This window comes from Parasteatoda tepidariorum, chromosome 3, assembly GCF_982258835.1.
Source record: "Parasteatoda tepidariorum strain Cologne lab strain chromosome 3, Ptep-v5.0, whole genome shotgun sequence".
NCBI lineage: Eukaryota > Metazoa > Arthropoda > Arachnida > Araneae > Theridiidae > Parasteatoda > Parasteatoda tepidariorum.
In genome coordinates, this window is record NC_141757.1 from 9,851,012 (window position 1) to 9,871,812 (window position 20,801).

Below are 20,801 nucleotides of genomic sequence, written 5' to 3' on the forward strand. Positions count from 1 at the left end.
GGAATTGTCAACGCATGGAAACACTGACAGATTCCTGTTTACATAAATCACCGTGTACTAAGATTTATAGTGACCGACCTAACCCCTGAGGAGTTTTCGAATAAGGGTTCGACCCGCCACCAAATGCGAACCAAAATTGTGGCAAAGTAGAATTAAAATTAACAAAGATTGATACACGTTAGAAAATATCACAATATCGACGACGTTTAAATTTAAAATAATAAATCAAGTAAGGAAAGTAAAAAAATACGAGGTGGATAAATGAGCGCAAAATGTGCCCGTGCAAGAACAGATAGTTCAGCATCCACAATGAGATTTATAAAATTTGAAATCAATTATAATTCCAGAAGGGATTTATAGTTAAAAACCAATATAAATTTTCGGAGCGAGACATCAAAGTGTATGGCTATCACAAAAGAGGACACCAATGACCAAAGGTTCTCCATTTAGCTACCAAGGAATATCATATACGAATACATCTTAATAATTTATAACAACAATACATATCGGATACGATGATATCGTGATTATAGATAAAGCTACATAAGATATCAAAAAGATAATATGCGATAGATACAGAAGATAATATGCACAACGATAATTATTGAATATATTATTGCTCCCACAGCGCACTTCTCGTAAAACACGGTTCCCAGTTGATCACCGAAATCACTATCATTGGTATCGATCAGAGAATAGATGGGTGATCTCACTGATCAGCCTGAGATGGGACTGAGGGTGCTCGGTATAGTCCTAGTTAAACTGTTCTAGAGTAAAATGTTTGATTAGCAGATCATCTTGCTAGTACAGCGGGCTAGCCATCCCTTTTGCAGAGGATCATAATGGTGATGGCTAGTCCTCTGTTTATCCTTAATGTTTCCCTGACCGCAGTCATTGTGTCAGCCCTGAGTACGAGCTGTGATGGCTCAGGGGATGGAGCGGTTCGCCTCTCAATGAGGTGGACCGGGTTCGAATCCCAGTGATGGCTAGTCGATACGAATTCCGCATCTGGTTTGCACCGACCACAGTGCTGACGTAAAATATCCTCAGTGGTAGTCGGATTATGGGTTAGAGTCCCCTTCCTGTCAGTCTAATCGTGGGAGGTTCTCGTGGTCTTCCTCTCCATGTAACGCAAATGCTTGTTAGTTCCATCAAAAAGTCCTCCAGGAAGGCAAATTTCTCCCAATACTTGACAGGACTAACCTTGAGACAGGAGCTCCCTTTCCTTCTGGATTGGGCTCAAAATTACAAGCCAAGGAATTGAACATTAGCAGTTGTAAACCTAAAACACTGGGTCGGCTGTTCAACGACGGTTATAAAATAAAAATAAAATAACTCTGGTGCGACGTAAATAAAGTACTACTGCTATCACCTGATAGTGCTTGTTGATAAATTTTTTGGGGGTTACTAATATATTAGTTCAGGAAAAATTAATATAAATTAGTTTAACTGGAAAATTATCGGAATATATTGCAAAATATCAATAATTTTGACAATTAATTACCATATTAAAATTCAGTAATTTTTCGCTATGGCAACTATATTGGCAACTGCTTTTCCAAATGGACGCGTCGCCAACACAAATACTGGTCGCTATAACTATCAAGAGGCGAATTTTTTAATTTGAAACACACCAGGGTAATTTTAAAAAGTCTACAATATCTGCCTAACACTTTTGAGGTTTAATTCAATGAGAATATTTTTAGGCTGATTAGATACAATTGGGTTTTTAGGAAAGCAATTTCGTTTTTCCTCAACAGATGACTTAGATATGTTTTTACTTCTAAACTACATAATTATACATTTTAACAGTTAATATGTTAAAGGTTGCCTACGAAAAAAAAGTTTCATTCAGTAATTTCATTAGTAGCATTGTAGTATTTAGTTGGTGCCCTTCCAAATATGGAAATAGCAGAATTTTCCTCATATTTTATTGTTTTAAAGAATAATACTGTACAAGCAAGAATAAACATTATCCGAAGTGTTGGCAGTGTACCGAAATTGGTTTGCAAAATTTCGATTAAACAGATCGAAGATCCATTACACCAGTTTAAAGTGATGAAGACAAGCATAAATTGATGCAAACCTGTGAACTCGCGCTATCGCTGAGAGAATAAATTTATCGAATATTATTTAATCTCCAAGTATGCTCTTTACGGAAAGAAATTTGTCGTCTGCGATTTCCTCCTAAAAAGTTGAGAAAATTATAAGTTTTTAAATTACATTCGTTAATAAAATACTTTTCATTCAGCGTACATTTTTTTAAACTTGTAGTGGATGACAATTGATGTTAAAACAGTTTTTTCATATATTGATTCATTAATTAAATTAAATTAATTAACTTTAGTTTCATATGAATCACATTCATTCCATATCATGCTGAATTTACATCATCAATGTTAAGTAGTTTAACGTTTTCGGTTGCATTTCATTTTTATTAATTATAATGTTAAGTTAAAACTCGAAATTTACAAAAGTTTGATTTACCAAATTTGTTCAAAACAGCTAAACTAGAAGCATTATTTTACTGACATAAAAAAATTTGAATGCTATATATTAATCAACAGAGTTGTAAATATTACTAAAAATAATAAAAATCTAAAATAAAAGCGTAGTTTAATGATTTATTTGATAGTTTTTTTTATTCAATTGGAAAAACAGTTTTATCAAAGTTCTATTAAATTATGAAATATATTTATTTCCTTTGTTTTTGCTTTTTTTAAACTTGTAAATTATAAGCTTCCTCCTAAAGTGAAAATTTCGCTCGATATTGAATTAATATTTCGTTTTTTTCTCTTACAAAACGTTACCTTTGTTACTCCAAATCACGATTTAATAGCGTCTAACAAAAATAAAATTATACAAAAATTGAAAATAAGTAGAATATAAAGTCCCTGGCCAAATTATATTAGAAGCACATTAAGATTCTATGTAAAATCTTAATTATCAGGTGATACTATACAACTATATTGTTTTTACGCGACTGAAACCGGTTTGCACTTGCTTACGTTCGTGTATTAATTGGTCAAATTTGACGATATGTAATATAGATTCGACGATTTAATAAATTAGATGATATATTATCTAGATAAAGAATATTTATTATATTAATTTATGTTAGCATATCATAATAATTGGACCTAATTATTACATACACTGTAGTTTTTTTAATAATTACATTTTTTGCACTAGTTTATGTGGAGTGCTTTTATACTTAAACATGCATGTAGTGGGATTTTTTTTCGCTAGTTTTAACATACTTCCCATTTGTATTTATTTTTAACGTATTGCATTAAAATGTTTACCAATTGATACACGAATGCAAACAATTGTAAACCGGTTTCAGCCACGTAAAAACAATAATGCCTGCGTGGTATCACTTGATAATTAAGATTTTACATATAATCTTATAGCGCGTCTAATAATTTGGTGAAGGACTGCATATGAGTAGAAAAATAAATGGAAAAAATCCCATATGTAACCGTAACCTTATGTTAACTAATTTAACATTTATATCTACATTATGAGGAAAATAAACTTTAAAAAAACCGATTGTGAAAATATTTTTATTAGTACACGCAAGTATTTAAATGTACTTTGAAGCCTAATTTTTGATGGTTTTTATTTATTTTATTTTACTATATATTTTTTTTAATATTTATAAATACAAATGAAAATTAAAAAGTTTGATATTTTAAAAGCTAAATAATACCAATGAGACATTGTATTTTTTGTTAAAATAAATAAATGACAATTTCGTATAACTTGAATTGAGACTGATTTTTTTTTCTTCTAATTTGCAAATTTTTATTATGTTTTCAAAGAAAATGGATATGAATTTATTTAATAATAAAATGTTATATTTATTATGCAGATAAATTTGTTACATGATTTCAGTAAAAATTAATAATGTAATTTTAATACAATGAGTAATTAATGATAATGAAAATAGTTAGTAATTTCGGGTCGTATAGGAAGGTTTAAACAATTTTCGGAAGCAGCGCACGGCAAGTAGTGAAACTACTGTAGTCGCTACTATTTTCGTAGTTTGTAGTGTAGTGTACTACATTTTTGAAAAGAAGTAGAGTAGTAAGTAGTGCGATACAAAAAAAAAAAAAAAAAAAGTAGCTTCTAGAGCAGGGGTTTCCAACTTACATGAGGCCGGGGCCACAATTAAATCACAAATCAAATGGCGGGTCGCAACTTTATCAAAATTTAATGTAGGACTCCTTCATGTTTGAAGGAACATTAAATATTACTGTCAGATTTTTACTAAGTTGTACAAAGCAAAAGTATTGAATTACGAATTAAAATAAATAGTAGATTTTTAAAAATACTTTATTGTTACTAAAAATATTTTTAAAAATATTAAATAAATAATAAAAATTCGGGCTACAATAACTTTAATGTGCACTTATGTATTAAACAATTAATGTGCTACAGATATCCAACTGTTAAAACATAAAACTTTAAAAAGGTTGGTATTAAAACTTACATAGTACCACACAAAATATTTAATGAGAAAATTGAGGTTTGTCTGCTGCAACCACCAGAGAATAGATATTTACATTTTAAATTTAAAATCTACAAATGTGTGTGTAAATATTTTCGTCCAAAATGAGTGGTTTCAAAAAGTTAAATCGGAATTTCTGATACACAAATACTGAATTATATTCACGAAATACAAAAAAATGAAATAAAAAAGAGTAACATACACGATTATATTTGTATTTGAATAAATATTTTCTTGGATGCAAAACCCGAGAAAAAATTTTTTTTGCACCGTTGGTATGTTAAATTTCACAGAAACGAAGAAATTAGGTTTTTATTAACGAGAAAAGTATTTTAAACCCATATAGATTTTATACGAAAATTGTCCGCAAAAAATGACTACTAATATATTTTAGTTCGCGGGCCACAAAAAAAGGCTTCGCGGGCCGGATGCGGCCCCCAGTTGGGAAACCCTGTTCTAGAGATTCCTGTCAACTACAACTGGATCTCTATTTAACGAAGTTGCTAAATCCCGACAATAAGTTCGTTAAATAGAAAATCACCTTTTGAAATAGTTAAACACAAAACAGGTTACAAATTCAATAACGTTAGACATAATTAAAATACCAATGGCTACACCTTTATCTTGTAAACTAGCATCTACTATTTATTTTATAAATCTTAAGCATAAAAGAAATCTGCATGGAAAACAAGAACAGAGCAAAACATTATCCAGTACATGCTACATACATTTTCAACTAAAAAAATGCTAAATTTATGTATAAAATTATAGCTGCATTTAGTATAAAAGTAATTTTAAACATACATCACCACATGCGTTCTTAAGTTTAATTATTACTGATAAAATCCGTTCATTTTGCCTGAGTTTTTTGTTTGAAATGCAAACAAAAAGGGATTTTACTGCTTTCTCTAAAAGTTCAGGAGGCTTCGAAAATCAATTCAAGGTCATTTCCCCCCATAAAATGCGTTAACAAGTTTGAAATAATCTGAAATATTTCGAAGTAGATCTCAAAGAAAATTTCGTTAAATAGAAAATTCACTTCGCTATTTGGAAATTATTTTACGAAGAAATTTCCAAAGTGTTTTTAGTTTCTCGAAAAAATTCTCCAAATAGAGAAATTCGCAAAATGGAAGTTCGTTAAATAGATGTCCGACTGTACTTTTTTTTACGTTTGCTTAGTAAAGAAACAAGGTTCCGACACAACTAGTTTTCCGAATTTGATGGGTACAAATCTTCACGGGTCAGTCAATGAAAGCAATTTAAAATGCCTCTATGACTGGGAGTTAACAAGAATAGCATATTTAGTCACGTTTAACTAATATTTAAGCTTGCCAATACGAATAATATGTAACTTATCACTTTAGTTACACTTTCACATGCGAACATACATTTGGGGAAACATTGATGTTATTTCAAAAGAAGGGATCACATTTTCGATGTATTTAATTTCCTAGAAGAAATAAAAGAGAATAAACGCTTCACAAAATTGTAAATTTCTTTTAAATTAAATATTCGCTGTTAAGAAGGACATAAAAAGTTAAACAAATGAACAAATTCGAAAAAAAAATAAATTATAATAGACTATTTCATGTAAACATGAATAAATATTTTTAAATAAATTTATGGGTTTTCCGAATCTTCACGGGTCTGTCAAATGAAGCAATTTAAAAAGCCCCTATTAACAAAAATTAACAAAGTTAACAAAAATTAGTGAGTTAACAAAAATTGCGTATTTAAAGATAGATATAACAAAAAGTTTAGTTAGCCATTACGAATAATATATAATTTATCACTTTTGTCACACTTTCACATGCCAATGTACACTCGTGAAACATTGATATGTGAAACATATTTTCGATGCATGATACTTAATTTCTTAGAAGAAATAAAAGTACATTAAACACTTCAGGAAAATTGCAAGTATTCGATCATTTCCTAGCATTTCTCAAATTAAATATTTGCAGTCGAGAAGAACATAAAAAGAACAAAAAAAAATAATAAATAAATTAAATTAAATGAAAATGAAATAAAAAATGAAATCATTTATTTTTAAAGAATAACAATCCGGTTCACGTGAACATGATTAAATATTTCTAAATAATTCTTCATGCTTAACACAAGCCAATTTTACGGTCAAAACCATTTTTATGACCTAAATTAATTTCTCGAGCAAATATCAGTTCCTTAAAGTAGTGAATACATTTCGAAAGTAGTTTATAGTCACTAAATTTAAAAAATAAAAATAAAATAGTTTTATTTGTAGTTAACTACATTTGAAACAAAGTAGTTGTAGAAAACTACAAAAATAATATAGTTTTTCCGATCACTGCTTCAAACCATTTGTCCTTAACCTCGAAATCAAAATTAAGTTATGTTTACAAAATGTTTAAAAAGAAAACTTACCTTCAAAATCATTTTGTACTATTCAATGTTCGATTTGTGAAGAATAGGTACCCAGTAAAAATCCTTTTCGTCAAGAAGTGCACTTTTCAGTCAAAAATATGATGTATAATAATTGTGGAGAAAGGAAGTCCCAAAGATTGTGAAGTGCAGTTCTAAAAGGAGGGATCCTTAATGCAGAATTCAGTTTTCTGCACTTTTTCCTGATCCCCCCCCCCTCCTGATGTGGGTGGGCGGAGGGGCTCTTTTAGGGGATTTCCGTAGGCATCCCTTTCGACAATTTATTTTTCCTCTCTATCTCCCTCGATCCTTCATGTATTTCAGTCGTAATTGTTTTATTTATTAATTATTTTTTATTTATATTTTTTTAAAATCTGTTTTCTATTCGTGAATCTGTAGTTTGATTTTAAACTAAATTGCCAAAGTCATGACATTTAAAAAAAATAATAATAATAATGACGGGATTTTGTTTATTTAAATGGGATTTTTTTTTAGAATTTATTATTTTTTACATCTTCTATGCCATGTATTTCAGTCGCAATTGTTTTATTTAATAATTATTGTTTTATTTATTATGTATATTTATTCTATTTTTTATTTATATATATTTTTTTAAATCTGTTTTCTATTCGTGGATGTGTAGTTTGACTTCAAACTGAAGTTGCACAGAATCATGATATTTAAAGAAAATAATAATAATAATTAGCGGATTTTATTTATTTAAATAGGATTTTTTCATAAATTTTTTTTTACATCCTCTATGTATTTCAATCGCGATGGTTTTATTTATTAATTATTTTTTTATTTATATATTTTTTTAAAAACCTGTTTTCTATTAGCGGATCTGTAGTTTGATTTTAAACTAAAGTTGTCCAAAATCATGGCATTTAAAAATAATAATAAGCGGATTTAATTTATTTAAATAGGTTTTATTTCAAAATTTATTATTATTATTTTTTTACATTTATCAATAAAATTTTTACTAAATGTATTAGTAATACCTTTAATTCAAAAATAATATTAAAGTTCATACATGTAATGTTTCCAACTAATATGGTAAAAATTGCCTTAGGTATCCGATAAGTTTCGAACACTTTCTTTTTAAATATCAGTATAAAATTTTAAAATACTAGTTTATTTATTTTATAATGTGTAAAAATTTATAAAACTAGTAATAAAAATTATTTTTATTTCATTTTTGTTCTTTAAACGGCGATTTTTAGCTAAAAATAATAAGGCATTTTTTAAGCATATAGACTAAATACTGAAAAAAAATTGTCTCCCAAAACAAAAAAAAACCTTTGAGGATTTAATTTATAAATCTATCAATTATGTTTTGAACTATTATCTTAAAAACAAATGCATATACTATTGAGTTAGAGATAAATGTAGTTAAAAATGCAATTTTTTAAAAAATCCCGCACTTGGCGAAAAAACATGCATAAAAAATGAAATTCTACTTTTTTCTCTTAGACTGTCGTTCAAAATATATATGGGCCATGATCATTAACTCTCATAAAAAAAATTGTAGACAATTATTTTAAGTACAATTTGAGATATCTTGTTTAAGATATTTTGTTAAAATGTGAAAAACTGATTTTGAGATAAACGCGTTTATGACTTTTTTTCTTGTATCAACTCGTGCAGGATGACGTTCTTAAGCACATCATCATCATCATAGATGGCCAGACTGCCCAATGTGGGCCAATGCCTTTCTCTGAAGATTTCTCCATAACGAGTTCCAATTTGTCTTCCCTGTTTTCTTGTGCCAGTGGGTCTAAAAAGCACTATCTTTTTTATTGTATTGTCATCACTCATTCGAATCACGTGGCCAATCCAATTCATTCTATTTAATTTTATGTATTTAATAATATCGGGTGGTTCATGAATCTTGTACAGTTACAAGTTAAATCTCCTTTTCCAGTTAGTTCCAGCAGCCCAATTTTTAATTTAACCAGCTCCTTACTGGCCACGGAGTGTTCGGAACTTATCATCAAAAATATTTTAAGAAAATCAGCTTCGTGCAATTACTGTGGAGTGAGACGGAACATTAAACATCTCATTCAGCACTGTCCGAGATTCCGGGCACTTCATGGAACCCACATGAAGAGGAACACCAATTCTTTGGTGCATTGGCCTGCAGGAAAATTGTGATTCAAATCATAAAACAAACCCTCGAGGACATTTTAGCCCCAGATCAACTGACCTCAGCCATGAATCAACAATAGAACATGTCATCTTGATTTTATACTGATCAACTTTTAGCCTCTCCTACATTTTCAACTTTTATCTACTTGTGATTTTAGACTTCATCGACTTTTACTTTTAGACATTTACACTTAAGAGTTTTAGTTCTCATTGATTTTTAGCTTAGTAATCTTATTTTCATCTTTAATTTCTTTATTATTATCATCATTTTAATTTTTGGCATTTACACCTGCGCTTTTCGCTTCCATTGATTTTAAAACATGTTATTAATTACCTTAAATTTTAGTTAATTCACTTTTAGCTGATCACCACCACTGTCATTTGGAAAAAATTTACTGTAATTTTAGTTTTTAGCTTAAATTTTGAATGTAATAATTTAACTTTTTATCTCCGTATAGCCCCCTGGGGTAGATTGGAGCTCTACCTATCCGTTTCCAGTTATTGTTTTCTTTTACTCCAGCAAGTATACTCCGCAAAATTTTTTCTCTCAAATATTGCGATACAATTTCCCTCCAGTTTTCTCTTTAGGCAAAAAGTAGTTTCGAACGTTTTGACAAAACAAAATGCTCATAAACTATTAGAATTCAAATAACAGAAATGGTAGGTAAACAATTTGCTTCGAAGCCATACGCAAGTATTTCACTACACGCGAATTGACACAAATAACATTAAGTTTGAAGCAGGATGTGCTTTGCCGAGAATGGAATTTTGTTCGACTTTTCGAATTCATCAAAAGACCTTCATCTGAGATGAAGGTTTATAGAGAATGCCTTTGTTAACGATTTGACATTCACTCGTGGGTGCGCGCACGTCTTATTACACCCCCCAGATGTTCCTTTCGGCAAAAATTGTTTTGCACCAAAAGAAAAAAAAAGGTAAGGTGCCTTTTTTCACAAACGACCTGGGAGGGATCAGAAAACCCCCTAAAGCGAGGGTGGCAAACCGTTTCCCTTCCTATTTTTCTCCTTCCATGTGCTCATGGATGCATGAACAGGCACTACTGTAGTCATTTCCGGAGATGAGCTGTTTCAGTAAATGTCAGTCTTTTCTATAACAATTTACCGTTTGTCGGATCAGAGTAAACTTAACCTAAATTTTTGCTTCCAGGACGTCTTTCTCCGTCTTATTTATTTTTTTAATATATTCGTGTCATGAGGTTGCATGTAAAACAATAGATATACTTCGTATGTGGCTTAGATAATGACATTCAAGCATTTCAAGTTTTAGTACCTACACATTTCTTACAGCAAAAAAAAAAAAAGTATAAAGTTTAAAATGTAGAGAAAGCATGGAAAAAATTACAGAACAATGAAAAAGGAGAGAAAAAAAATTAATAATAAAAATTCGGAAAAATATTAATAAAGATCCGGAAAAAAAAAGTTATAATCTTCTCATCAGCTCACACGATTACGTCTGCAAAATGGAGTGTTGTCTAACATTGTATCAATATAGCCCAAGCAAAATATATCAATACAATAGTGTGAGAAGCAATTAAAAAAAATTTTTTTGAACCAAATAGAACACATTAAGTATATAGCCCATTAAGTAATAAATATCACGTAAAAACAGAAAATAAAATGTAAAGAGAAAATAAAAACGTAAAACGAAATCTTTAAAGCGAGTAGCGAATTCAAATAAACTTACTTGAACGTTTTTAATGTATGTTCAAGGGATATATATATATATATATATATATATATAATCCAATTATTTCCAGTTATATCTGATTGAAATAACAACTCTACACATTTAAACAGAATACTTCTGCTTTTTAAGAAAACGTGATATTGTGAAAATAACTATAAAATCAATGACCTATTAATGTAAATACATCATAATATATAAATAAAATCTTTTGAATAAGAAATGAATAATGTTTATAAGCAGACTTTTCAACAAATTTTGCGATGAATGAAAAGTTTTTTATGTTTAAAAAACGTTTACAAGAGAAAGAAAATTTTTGTTGAACGTGTTCAAACTTCTAAGTTCACGATTTTTTCCAGGATACTTAAATGCTTGTCCCGTTGTAATTCAAGCTCTTTTGATAATTTTTTTTGTTTGTTTTTTAATACTTTTCAGCGTACTTCTTTTTCTCCAAAAAATTACTAAAGGCTCATAAAAGCAAATCGTTTAAAATTGTACTGTTTATTATTTCAATAAATTTTCTAGAAACAAATTACATAGCACGTCCACTACCTAAGTTATATGACTAAGTGTAATAATAGTAGAATTTCATGAAACGTTATGTATAAAAAAACGTAACTGTTGAATAACACTGAAATAATTATTGTCAAAACACTCATCAAAAGTAACTGAAATAAAATGAACTGTAATAATAAGCATAAAGTTATTAAAGCGCATAATTTATAAAATTTTATTCATTGAAAAAAAAAATTAATTAATTTAAAATAACGTATAAAAACGAACGATATCTCAATGAATTGCTATCAAAAATAAATAATTTACCTGTAGTGTTCATTTCTGTGATGCACATCGTCATTCAATGGCAAGAAAGAAGCGATAGTGGGGGCGATGTGTTCTGTCCAAGCCGGTCAGCACGTGTGCCATTGACCACTTCTGACCGCAAATCCAAACCATAGGCACGCGCTTCATCCCATTATCATCTTCATCCTCACTGGTTTGTTGTCAATGCCCTGCCCTCTAGTGGGAAAATTACGAAACAAGGAAGCGCAGGAGAAAAAAAAACTTCTTCCTTGTTAATCTAAACATGTAAGCAAAGAATCTTTCCCAAAATAATATTTAAAAAAAACCTCTAGTCACGTACGGAAAGCGTCAGGTGTGTTTTTCTTAAGTGAGAATTTATTCAACGAAATGTTTATTTGAACATTTTTAATTCATGTCTGTTTTTAAAATCAATTCTAAGTTGACGGTGAGAAAAATTATCTATTATAAACCATTCAATAAAATTTACCCCATAATACCTGAAGTCGGGTTTTTTGAAGAAAAAAAATGTGTGTTAAATTATCAATTAAAAAATTTGCACTTACGAAAATTAATTTTATTGCTCAAAATTAACTAAAAAATTGGTTTAAAATAATCTCGTCCTATTTTTTTTAACAGAAAATTATTATTTTGTTTATTTTTGTTAACACAAAGTGAAGTTTTTTTTACAATATTTTGAGGGTGGAATTTTTTAGTAAGGAAAAAGTAATACGAGGTGTTTTAAAATGTGGTGTTAAGAGAGATTGAGAGTCATTGTAAATATTAAAAAAAAAATCAAAGTTTTAAAAATTGTAAATCAACCGAAATAAAAATTGACATTACAATTTAAAAAGTTATAGTTAATTATTTGTACCTTCTTTTTTTTTTTTTTTTTGACATTTGAAATAAATATTTTGCTAGAAAAAAATATCACTTCCACAGATTACCTTCCACTTTGAAATTAAAGCAATATCCATTGCATTGATCATCCCACTATCAAACTAAAACAATGTCTCATTTGTATTCATATTTCAATCATAAAATTAAATCAATATCTCATTTGCATTGATCTTTCCGCCATCAAACTAAATCAATGTCTCGTTTGCATTGATCATTCCACCATCAAACAAAAACAATGTCTCATTTGTATTGATATTTCAATCATAAAATAAATCAATGTTTCATTTGCGCTTTCCACCATCAAGATGAAACAATGTCTTATTTGTATTGATGTTTGCATGAAATTAAATCAATAACTTATTTGCATTCATTTTTCCATCATCAAATTAAGACAATGTCTCACTTGTATTAATGTTTCGCCCATGAAATTAAGTAAATATCTTATTTGCATTGATCTTTTTACAATCAAATTAGCATAATATAACTTGTACTGATTTTTCTACCATAAAAATGAAATGATACTACTTGCGCTAATTACTTTTCAATCATAAAATTTTCATTACTTTTCACCATAAAATTGAAACATTTCACTTTAAGAGAGCATAGGGCACAAAAATCTTTAAAAAAAAAAAAAAAAAAAAAAAAAAAAAAAAATCGAGATTTTATTATCATGATTAAACATGTTTTATCATCGCAATTGAGAGCGCGTTTTTCCGGCTTTTTTTTTCTCCATCAACTTAACCCTTTGCTTTCGGTATAACATGTTGTACCATCATGTTGGTTCACATGTTGCACCAGCCGTTAAAAACGCTCAAAACTTATAATTGCATGAAGTTGAGAATGTGACGACACATGGTTTGAATTGTGAAAGATTTTTTTTATAGGCAAAGAGAAACTAAGTACGTAACAGCAAAATTAAATTATATCTATTCAGTCATCTTTTCTAATTAGTTTTAAAATCTTTTTATAGATATTTTAATTTTTCTTCAGAAAGTTTAAAAAATACAACTTAGATTTTATTGAATAAATTATTCAAGATAAAAAGGAAAATATGCAATTTTAAAATTAGTTTCCTTAAAGACTAGCATTGAGAACACAGATTTTTTTTAACTTAAACTAATTTTTAAAATTCTCTTAAAAAAGTAAATAAATGCTCTTAAAAACATAAAATAAATGAGGTTAATATCTAAAAAAAAAACTCTTTGTCATTCAATCTATACTATTAAATAAAGAATTTTATATAACATAATTGTAATAAAACTACGAGGTGCAGTTTTACTGAAGTTTGAAAATTAATTATTAAATTTAAAAATGACAAAAGAGTTCAGAAAAACTATCTTTAAACATGCGCAATGACCTAAAAAAATGTGAAACTCTGAATAGCTCTTGATCTAATGATTTGATTTTCACGTTCTAGGACTCAGTCTTAATGGTTAGAGGGCCGAACTTTAAATATTCTAAATAATAAGTGCAGACGATATTTTAAATTGTGACAAGAAACGTACATTCTCTTTTCACGTTCTAGGACTCAGTCTTAATGGTTAGAGGGCCGAACTTTAAATATTCTAAATAATAAGTGCAGACGATATTTTAAATTGTGACAAGAAACGTACATTCTCTGAATACATTTTTTCTTCGAAAGACTTTCAACCCTCAGAATATTGGGGGTAATTGCAATCTGGAAAAATATGCTGAGATCCTTTAATAGCGGTTGGGGTCCCTTAATGTTAACTTAACTTTTTGCGTATTTAGTTACATCGCGTGAAATCTTTAAGCGAATTTAAAAATGTTTACTCAAAATTATAAAATTCGTTTGAATAATTTTATTCAATTCCTACTGTTAGTTCACACTCTTTCTACTTATATTCAAATTTTCAATCTTTAATAAAATACTCTTTAATCATCTACTCAAGTTCAAATACATTTCTTTTTTGAACTTGTAGTGGATGGCACTTAATACTTGTTAATACAGTTTTTTTAAAAATATTAATTCATTCATTAATTTTAATGAATTAAATTTCGTATTATTAGTTTCATTATAAAACAAATGAACTGGATTTTTTTTAAATTTTATATTAATATTTTAAAAAAAAGTTGGCGGATAAATTAAAATTATGGAGAAAAAAAAATTATTAGGATTCTTAAGCACAGCTCTAAAATTAAGAATAATTTTAATAACGAGTAATTAAGTAATAAGCGCTAGCGAGTTATTAAAATTATTCTTAATTATTAAAATTATAACGAGTAATAATTTTAATAATTAAGAATAATTTTAATAACTCGCTAGCGCTCGCCAACCCCGGAAAATTGCTACGCAATCTTATATGGTTTGCTTCGCTCGCTACTATCTTTGGTACATAGCAAATGCACAAAATTCTAAAAATTCAAAACAAGCATTCAAATCCATATAAAAACTTATTTTTTTTAAAAAAATTACATTTTTTTTAGTAAATACTAAGTCATTAAAATAAAATTTGAATTCGAATAAATGACATGTAATTCGTTAAACCTATTAGAAATGTGATATAGTATAATTCGTGATATAAATCAAAAATTGTCAAATAAATTCGTGAAAAAAAAAGCGCTTTCGACAAAATACTAAAATAGAGATCTATCGACAAAGACTACTCACTTCTGCCTAGCTTAATAGTATGAGATTGCCGCAGCTGATGCTCTCTGGTTATTTCAGTTTCCGTTTTCAAAAGCGCTATATGTTCAGCTACCTCAGTAGATTTGGCATGTGACATTTTTAGCGGCAATCATTTGTCGATTCGCCGTGTAAGAGAAATAGTAACGTAAACAAAACAAAGTAAACGTTGCCACCGGCGGAAAAGGAATACAGCCAAAATTTGGGAGCCACGTAAGAGGAGAATTATATATATTAGATTATACTAAATTGCATTGTGCAATTGCAATAATATGAAAACAAGTAATGTGAAAAAAATTTAAAGTCAATTCCTACTTAGATCAACAAAGAAAATTTTTATTTTAGTTACTTTAGTTGGTTATTTGTTAAAAAAAAACTGTATTAACATCAAGTGTCAACAACAACATGTTTAAAAAAAATTTTATTTGAATTTGAGTGTATGAATGAAAAGTATTTTATTCACGATTGAAAATTTGAATAAGATATATAGGGAGAATGTGAACTAATAGGAGGAATTGAATAAGACTTATTCAACTGTAGTTAATTTAAGATGTGGTATTAAATTTAAATACTTTATTATTTTTATTGATGGTTATGTTTAACATAACAAAAGTTTAACTCTGTATTAATGAAAAAATGGGGGAGGGGGAATAATTGATGCTTCATTTACATTACAGCTATACTAGAATACATTATTTAATGGAATTTACAATAAAAAATATAAATTCAATTTATTCTTAAATAATTTTTCGTTGTATGTTATATAAAATTTAAAAAAACAATCTAATTACGTTCAAATTATTATTTAATTGCATTAAATTAGAGTTGTCCCGAATTGTACAAGTTGTTAAATCTATATATTACTGTAAATTACCGAAATGGGTGATTGTTGACTTCCAATGTGGAAAGTTGATAATCACACAGTCTCTCTGGTAAATGTCCTAAATATGTACTAGATCTAGTTAAGCGCCACTGCCTGGTATACATTTGCCCGGTATGCCCTACATCAATGTTTATTTAAGATTCAGTGCCACTGCCCAGTGTGCATTTGCCCAGTAATCCGAACACTGATGTTTCTCCTAATCTATCCTCAGCAGATATTAAAATATCTAATAAATATAATAATATCAACGGAAAAAATTTATATACTATAAAATGATAAAAATACAGTACAGAACCCGTTATCCGGAAATCAGAAAACCGGAAAACCAAAATACCGGAACGAAATTCTATAAATTTTCCCGCCATTTTTTAAAAAAAAAAAAAAAAAAAAAAAAAAAAAAAAAAACATTTTTTTTTCCTCATAAGATTTTAGGATTTTTCGTTCGTTTTTTCAAGATTATTTCCAAATATTTTTTTTTTCAGTTGGGTTTAACAATTAAAAAAACGGCTTTTTGTAGCGATTGAGAAAACCGGAAAAATCAGTTATCCGGAATATCGATGGTCCCTATCGTTCCGGATAATCGGTTCCCTACTGTAATAATAATCGGATATAACAAATATTTCGGACATTCATCAAAGAGACTAAATGATTGATTTTCCACTATGAAAGTCGACATTCTCCTGATTTCACTCATTCGCGGTAACAGTAATAGTCAATGAGATGCTTTTTTCTATGCTTTATCTTTCGGTTCTGTATTTTCTTTTCTTCCGTGATTCATTTAGAAATGCTCAAACTTATACATTCTCTGGTCAAATTAATAGAAACACTGTAAGATTCTATGTAAAATCTTAATTATCAGGTGATACTAGACAGCTTTATTGTTTTTACGCCACTGAAATCACTTTACACTTACTTATGTTCCTGTATCAATGGTTAACAATGTAATGCAATACGTTAAAAATAAATACAAATAAGAAGTATATTAAAAATCTCCCGATTAAGAATCCATTGCATGTATGCTTAAATATTGCATATAAACTCATGCAAAACATGCAGTTATTAAATATTAATTAATATAATATACTAATGTAATACCTGATATAATAAATATTCTATATTTATGTAATATATCGTCTAATTTATCCAATGATGAAAAATGTACTGAAAAAATGTACTGAATAAAAACACATTACGTATGTATGTTTAAATATAAAAGTATTGCCTATAAACTCGTGCAAAACATGTCATTATTAAAAAACTACAGTTTCTCTAATAATTTGGTCTAATTATTATGATATAGAGAATTTATTATATCAGGTATTCTATTAGTATATCTGTATAATATATCGTCTAATTTATCCAATCGTCGAATTTATGTCATATATCGTCTAATTTATCCAATCGTCGAATTTATGTCATATATCGTCTAATTTATCCAATCGTCGAATTTATGTCATATATCGTCTAATTTATCCAATCGTCGAATTTATGTCATATATCGTCTAATTTATCCAATCGTCGAATTTATGTCATATATCGTCTAATTTATCCAATCGTCGAATTTATGTCATATATCGTCTAATTTATCCAATCGTCGAATTTATGTCATATATCGTCTAATTTATCCAATCGTCGAATTTATGTCATATATCGTCTAATTTATCCAATCGTCGAATTTATGTCATATATCGTCTAATTTATCCAATCGTCGAATTTATGTCATATATCGTCTAATTTATCCAATCGTCGAATTTATGTCATATATCGTCTAATTTATCCAATCGTCGAATTTATGTCATATATCGTCTAATTTATCCAATCGTCGAATTTATGTCATATATCGTCTAATTTATCCAATCGTCGAATTTATGTCATATATCGTCTAATTTATCCAATCGTCGAATTTATGTCATATATCGTCTAATTTATCCAATCGTCGAATTTATGTCATATATCGTCTAATTTATCCAATCGTCGAATTTATGTCATATATCGTCTAATTTATCCAATCGTCGAATTTATGTCATATATCGTCTAATTTATCCAATCGTCGAATTTATGTCATATATCGTCTAATTTATCCAATCGTCGAATTTATGTCATATATCGTCTAATTTATCCAATCGTCGAATTTATGTCATATATCGTCTAATTTATCCAATCGTCGAATTTATGTCATATATCGTCTAATTTATCCAATCGTCGAATTTATGTCATATATCGTCTAATTTATCCAATCGTCGAATTTATGTCATATATCGTCTAATTTATCCAATCGTCGAATTTATGTCATATATCGTCTAATTTATCCAATCGTCGAATTTATGTCATATATCGTCTAATTTATCCAATCGTCGAATTTATGTCATATATCGTCTAATTTATCCAATCGTCGAATTTATGTCATATATCGTCTAATTTATCCAATCGTCGAATTTATGTCATATATCGTCTAATTTATCCAATCGTCGAATTTATGTCATATATCGTCTAATTTATCCAATCGTCGAATTTATGTCATATATCGTCTAATTTATCCAATCGTCGAATTTATGTCATATATCGTCTAATTTATCCAATCGTCGAATTTATGTCATATATCGTCTAATTTATCCAATCGTCGAATTTATGTCATATATCGTCTAATTTATCCAATCGTCGAATTTATGTCATATATCGTCTAATTTATCCAATCGTCGAATTTATGTCATATATCGTCAAACTTAACCAATTGATACACGAAGGTAAACAAGTGCAAACAGTCTCGTCAAAACGATAAAGCTGTACAGTGTCACGTGATTTTACATAGAATCTTAGAGTGTGTCTAATAATTTGGCCACGGTCTGTATATTCGAAACTACCTCACTGTGTGATCAAAAAGAATGTTCAGAGAGAGAGAAAAGAACTTTGGATACTTTTGATGAGTGAAAAAGCGGTGTTTCAAAAGTTGAGATTCTTCATACCCACCGTCATCCGAGTTATTTGTATATTTAGCATCTTCCAATTTTTTTCTTTTTCTTTCCCCTCCTCCTACCTACAGGAGAGAAGGGAAGGCGGCGGCATAAAAGTCGGTAAAAAAGAACATTCAGAGGAGGGTGTATCGAATGGCGGAAGGAAGGCGGAAATTGGAGGCGATACTGAACAACAATGTAAAGTAGGTAAAGACACGAGAGTCATCAAAACGCGACACGAGCCGCACTCCTCTCTTTTTTTTTCTTTTTGAAGAGGGGGAAGAAAGTGGCGTACACGCAAATATGAATTCTTTTTTTTTTTTTCTGCGACATTTGTTATCAAGTTTAAAATGCGTTATTATTTTACGCAATAAATTATGAAGGTTTTTTTTTTTAATACGCGGATGTTCTATGTTCTACAAACAAAGTATGAAATTGATTTAAACAAAGTTTTAGGTAAGAAAATTTCAGGACAAAAACCAGCTAAAACTAAATTTATCTTATGTAAACAACTTAAATAATAAATTAGAAACCAAAAATAAGCAAAACTAAATTTTAAAGATTTTTTTTTAATTTTTTTGAAAATTCCTGTAACAGGAATTGCTGTTAAGTCACCCCTTAATAGAATGATATAAAAATCCGTAGATATCCTAAAATAAAGCCGCAGATATTCTACTATGAAGTAAAATAGTTTTTTAATGATAAGTTTTCTAATTAAAACTCTTAATTCCGTCCAATCAAAATACGTAATGCGCGTGTTACTGAGGAGGACAGAAATGGGTGGTTGTTGACTTCCACCGGTGAATGTTGACAATCACATATGGTATGTGTCTGAAATATATACTAGGCCTAGTTAAGTGACACTGCCATACATTTTCCCGGTAAGCCTTACATCAATGTTTTTTATGGTCAAGTGGTACTGCTCAGTATTCTTTTAAACGGTACTTCGAACACTTGTGTTTCTCCTAATCTATTCTCAGCAGATATTAAAATATAGAATAAATATATTAATATCAACGAATTAATATGAAATCGTATGGTAACAAATATTTCGGACATGAAAATGAAATGTCTTAAATAATAACTTTTGATATCAAGTACTAAGGCTCTGTCTTAATTTCTCTGTACCGTTATATCGAAAGATTCTCAAACCTTAGAATATCGGGGTAAAACGATAAACGGAAAAATAAAGTCTCATAGTTTGTGCAGTAGAGAGATTGAATACCCCTTAATGCTTCTTTCTCTTTTTTGCTTATTTTGCATTATTTTCAAAATTAATAAAGCGAGTCAAAAAGATTTTGTTCACAATTATAAAATTTTTTTATAATAAAAATAATCCCATGTGGAAAATTATTTTTGTTTAAATTTTTTTCCTTGTAATTTTTGTAAATTAAAATAAATAATAGATAATATATAGAATAAATAATAGATAGAATAAATTTAATTTCAAGCTATAAATATTTTTGCTCCAATTTAATCACGCAATATGAAGCGTAATAATCCAAAATTCGATGAGCAAAATTTGAATTTGATGATCGAATAGTTTAGCAATAGAATTTTTTTTTTTTAAATAATAAATTTGTAGAAAATAATATATAATTTTTAAAAATTATCTTTACTTTTGGATGAACTAATTTCCTAATTCTGTGCAGAAATTTCCGATTCGCTTAAAAACTTGTTAAAAGTGAAATTAACATGAAGGGATCTGAACTTTCAACCGCTACCCTTACTTTTACCATATTTTCCATGTTAACACAAATAACTCTTGTTTATTCTGAGAAAATACGTTTTTGTGTCAGATTTTTTAACTTAAAATATCGTCTGTACTAATTGCTTAACATATTTAAGATTAGACCT

At 28.8% G+C, this 20,801-nt stretch overlaps 2 protein-coding genes across 3 annotated transcripts in view; one reads left to right on the top strand and one right to left on the bottom strand.

Moving 5' to 3' along the window:
- LOC107453020 (protein lin-28 homolog) overlaps positions 1 to 20,801 on the bottom strand; it is a 215,933-nt gene that overhangs the window by 141,705 nt on the left and 53,427 nt on the right. Inside the window, exon 1 of one of the 2 annotated variants that reach the window (XM_021147917.4) lies at positions 11,588 to 11,763. The exons of the other annotated variant lie outside the window; for it this stretch is intronic. Within the exon in view, the coding sequence (XP_021003576.1) occupies positions 11,588 to 11,621 (34 nt within the window). The 5' untranslated portion in view covers positions 11,622 to 11,763. Of the gene's footprint in view, positions 1 to 11,587; positions 11,764 to 20,801 lie in introns of those variants that run through there. 2 annotated transcript variants of the gene reach the window in all.
- LOC107449779 (uncharacterized) overlaps positions 1 to 20,801 on the top strand; it is a 323,223-nt gene that overhangs the window by 126,811 nt on the left and 175,611 nt on the right. The gene's annotated exons all lie outside the window — the stretch shown is intronic.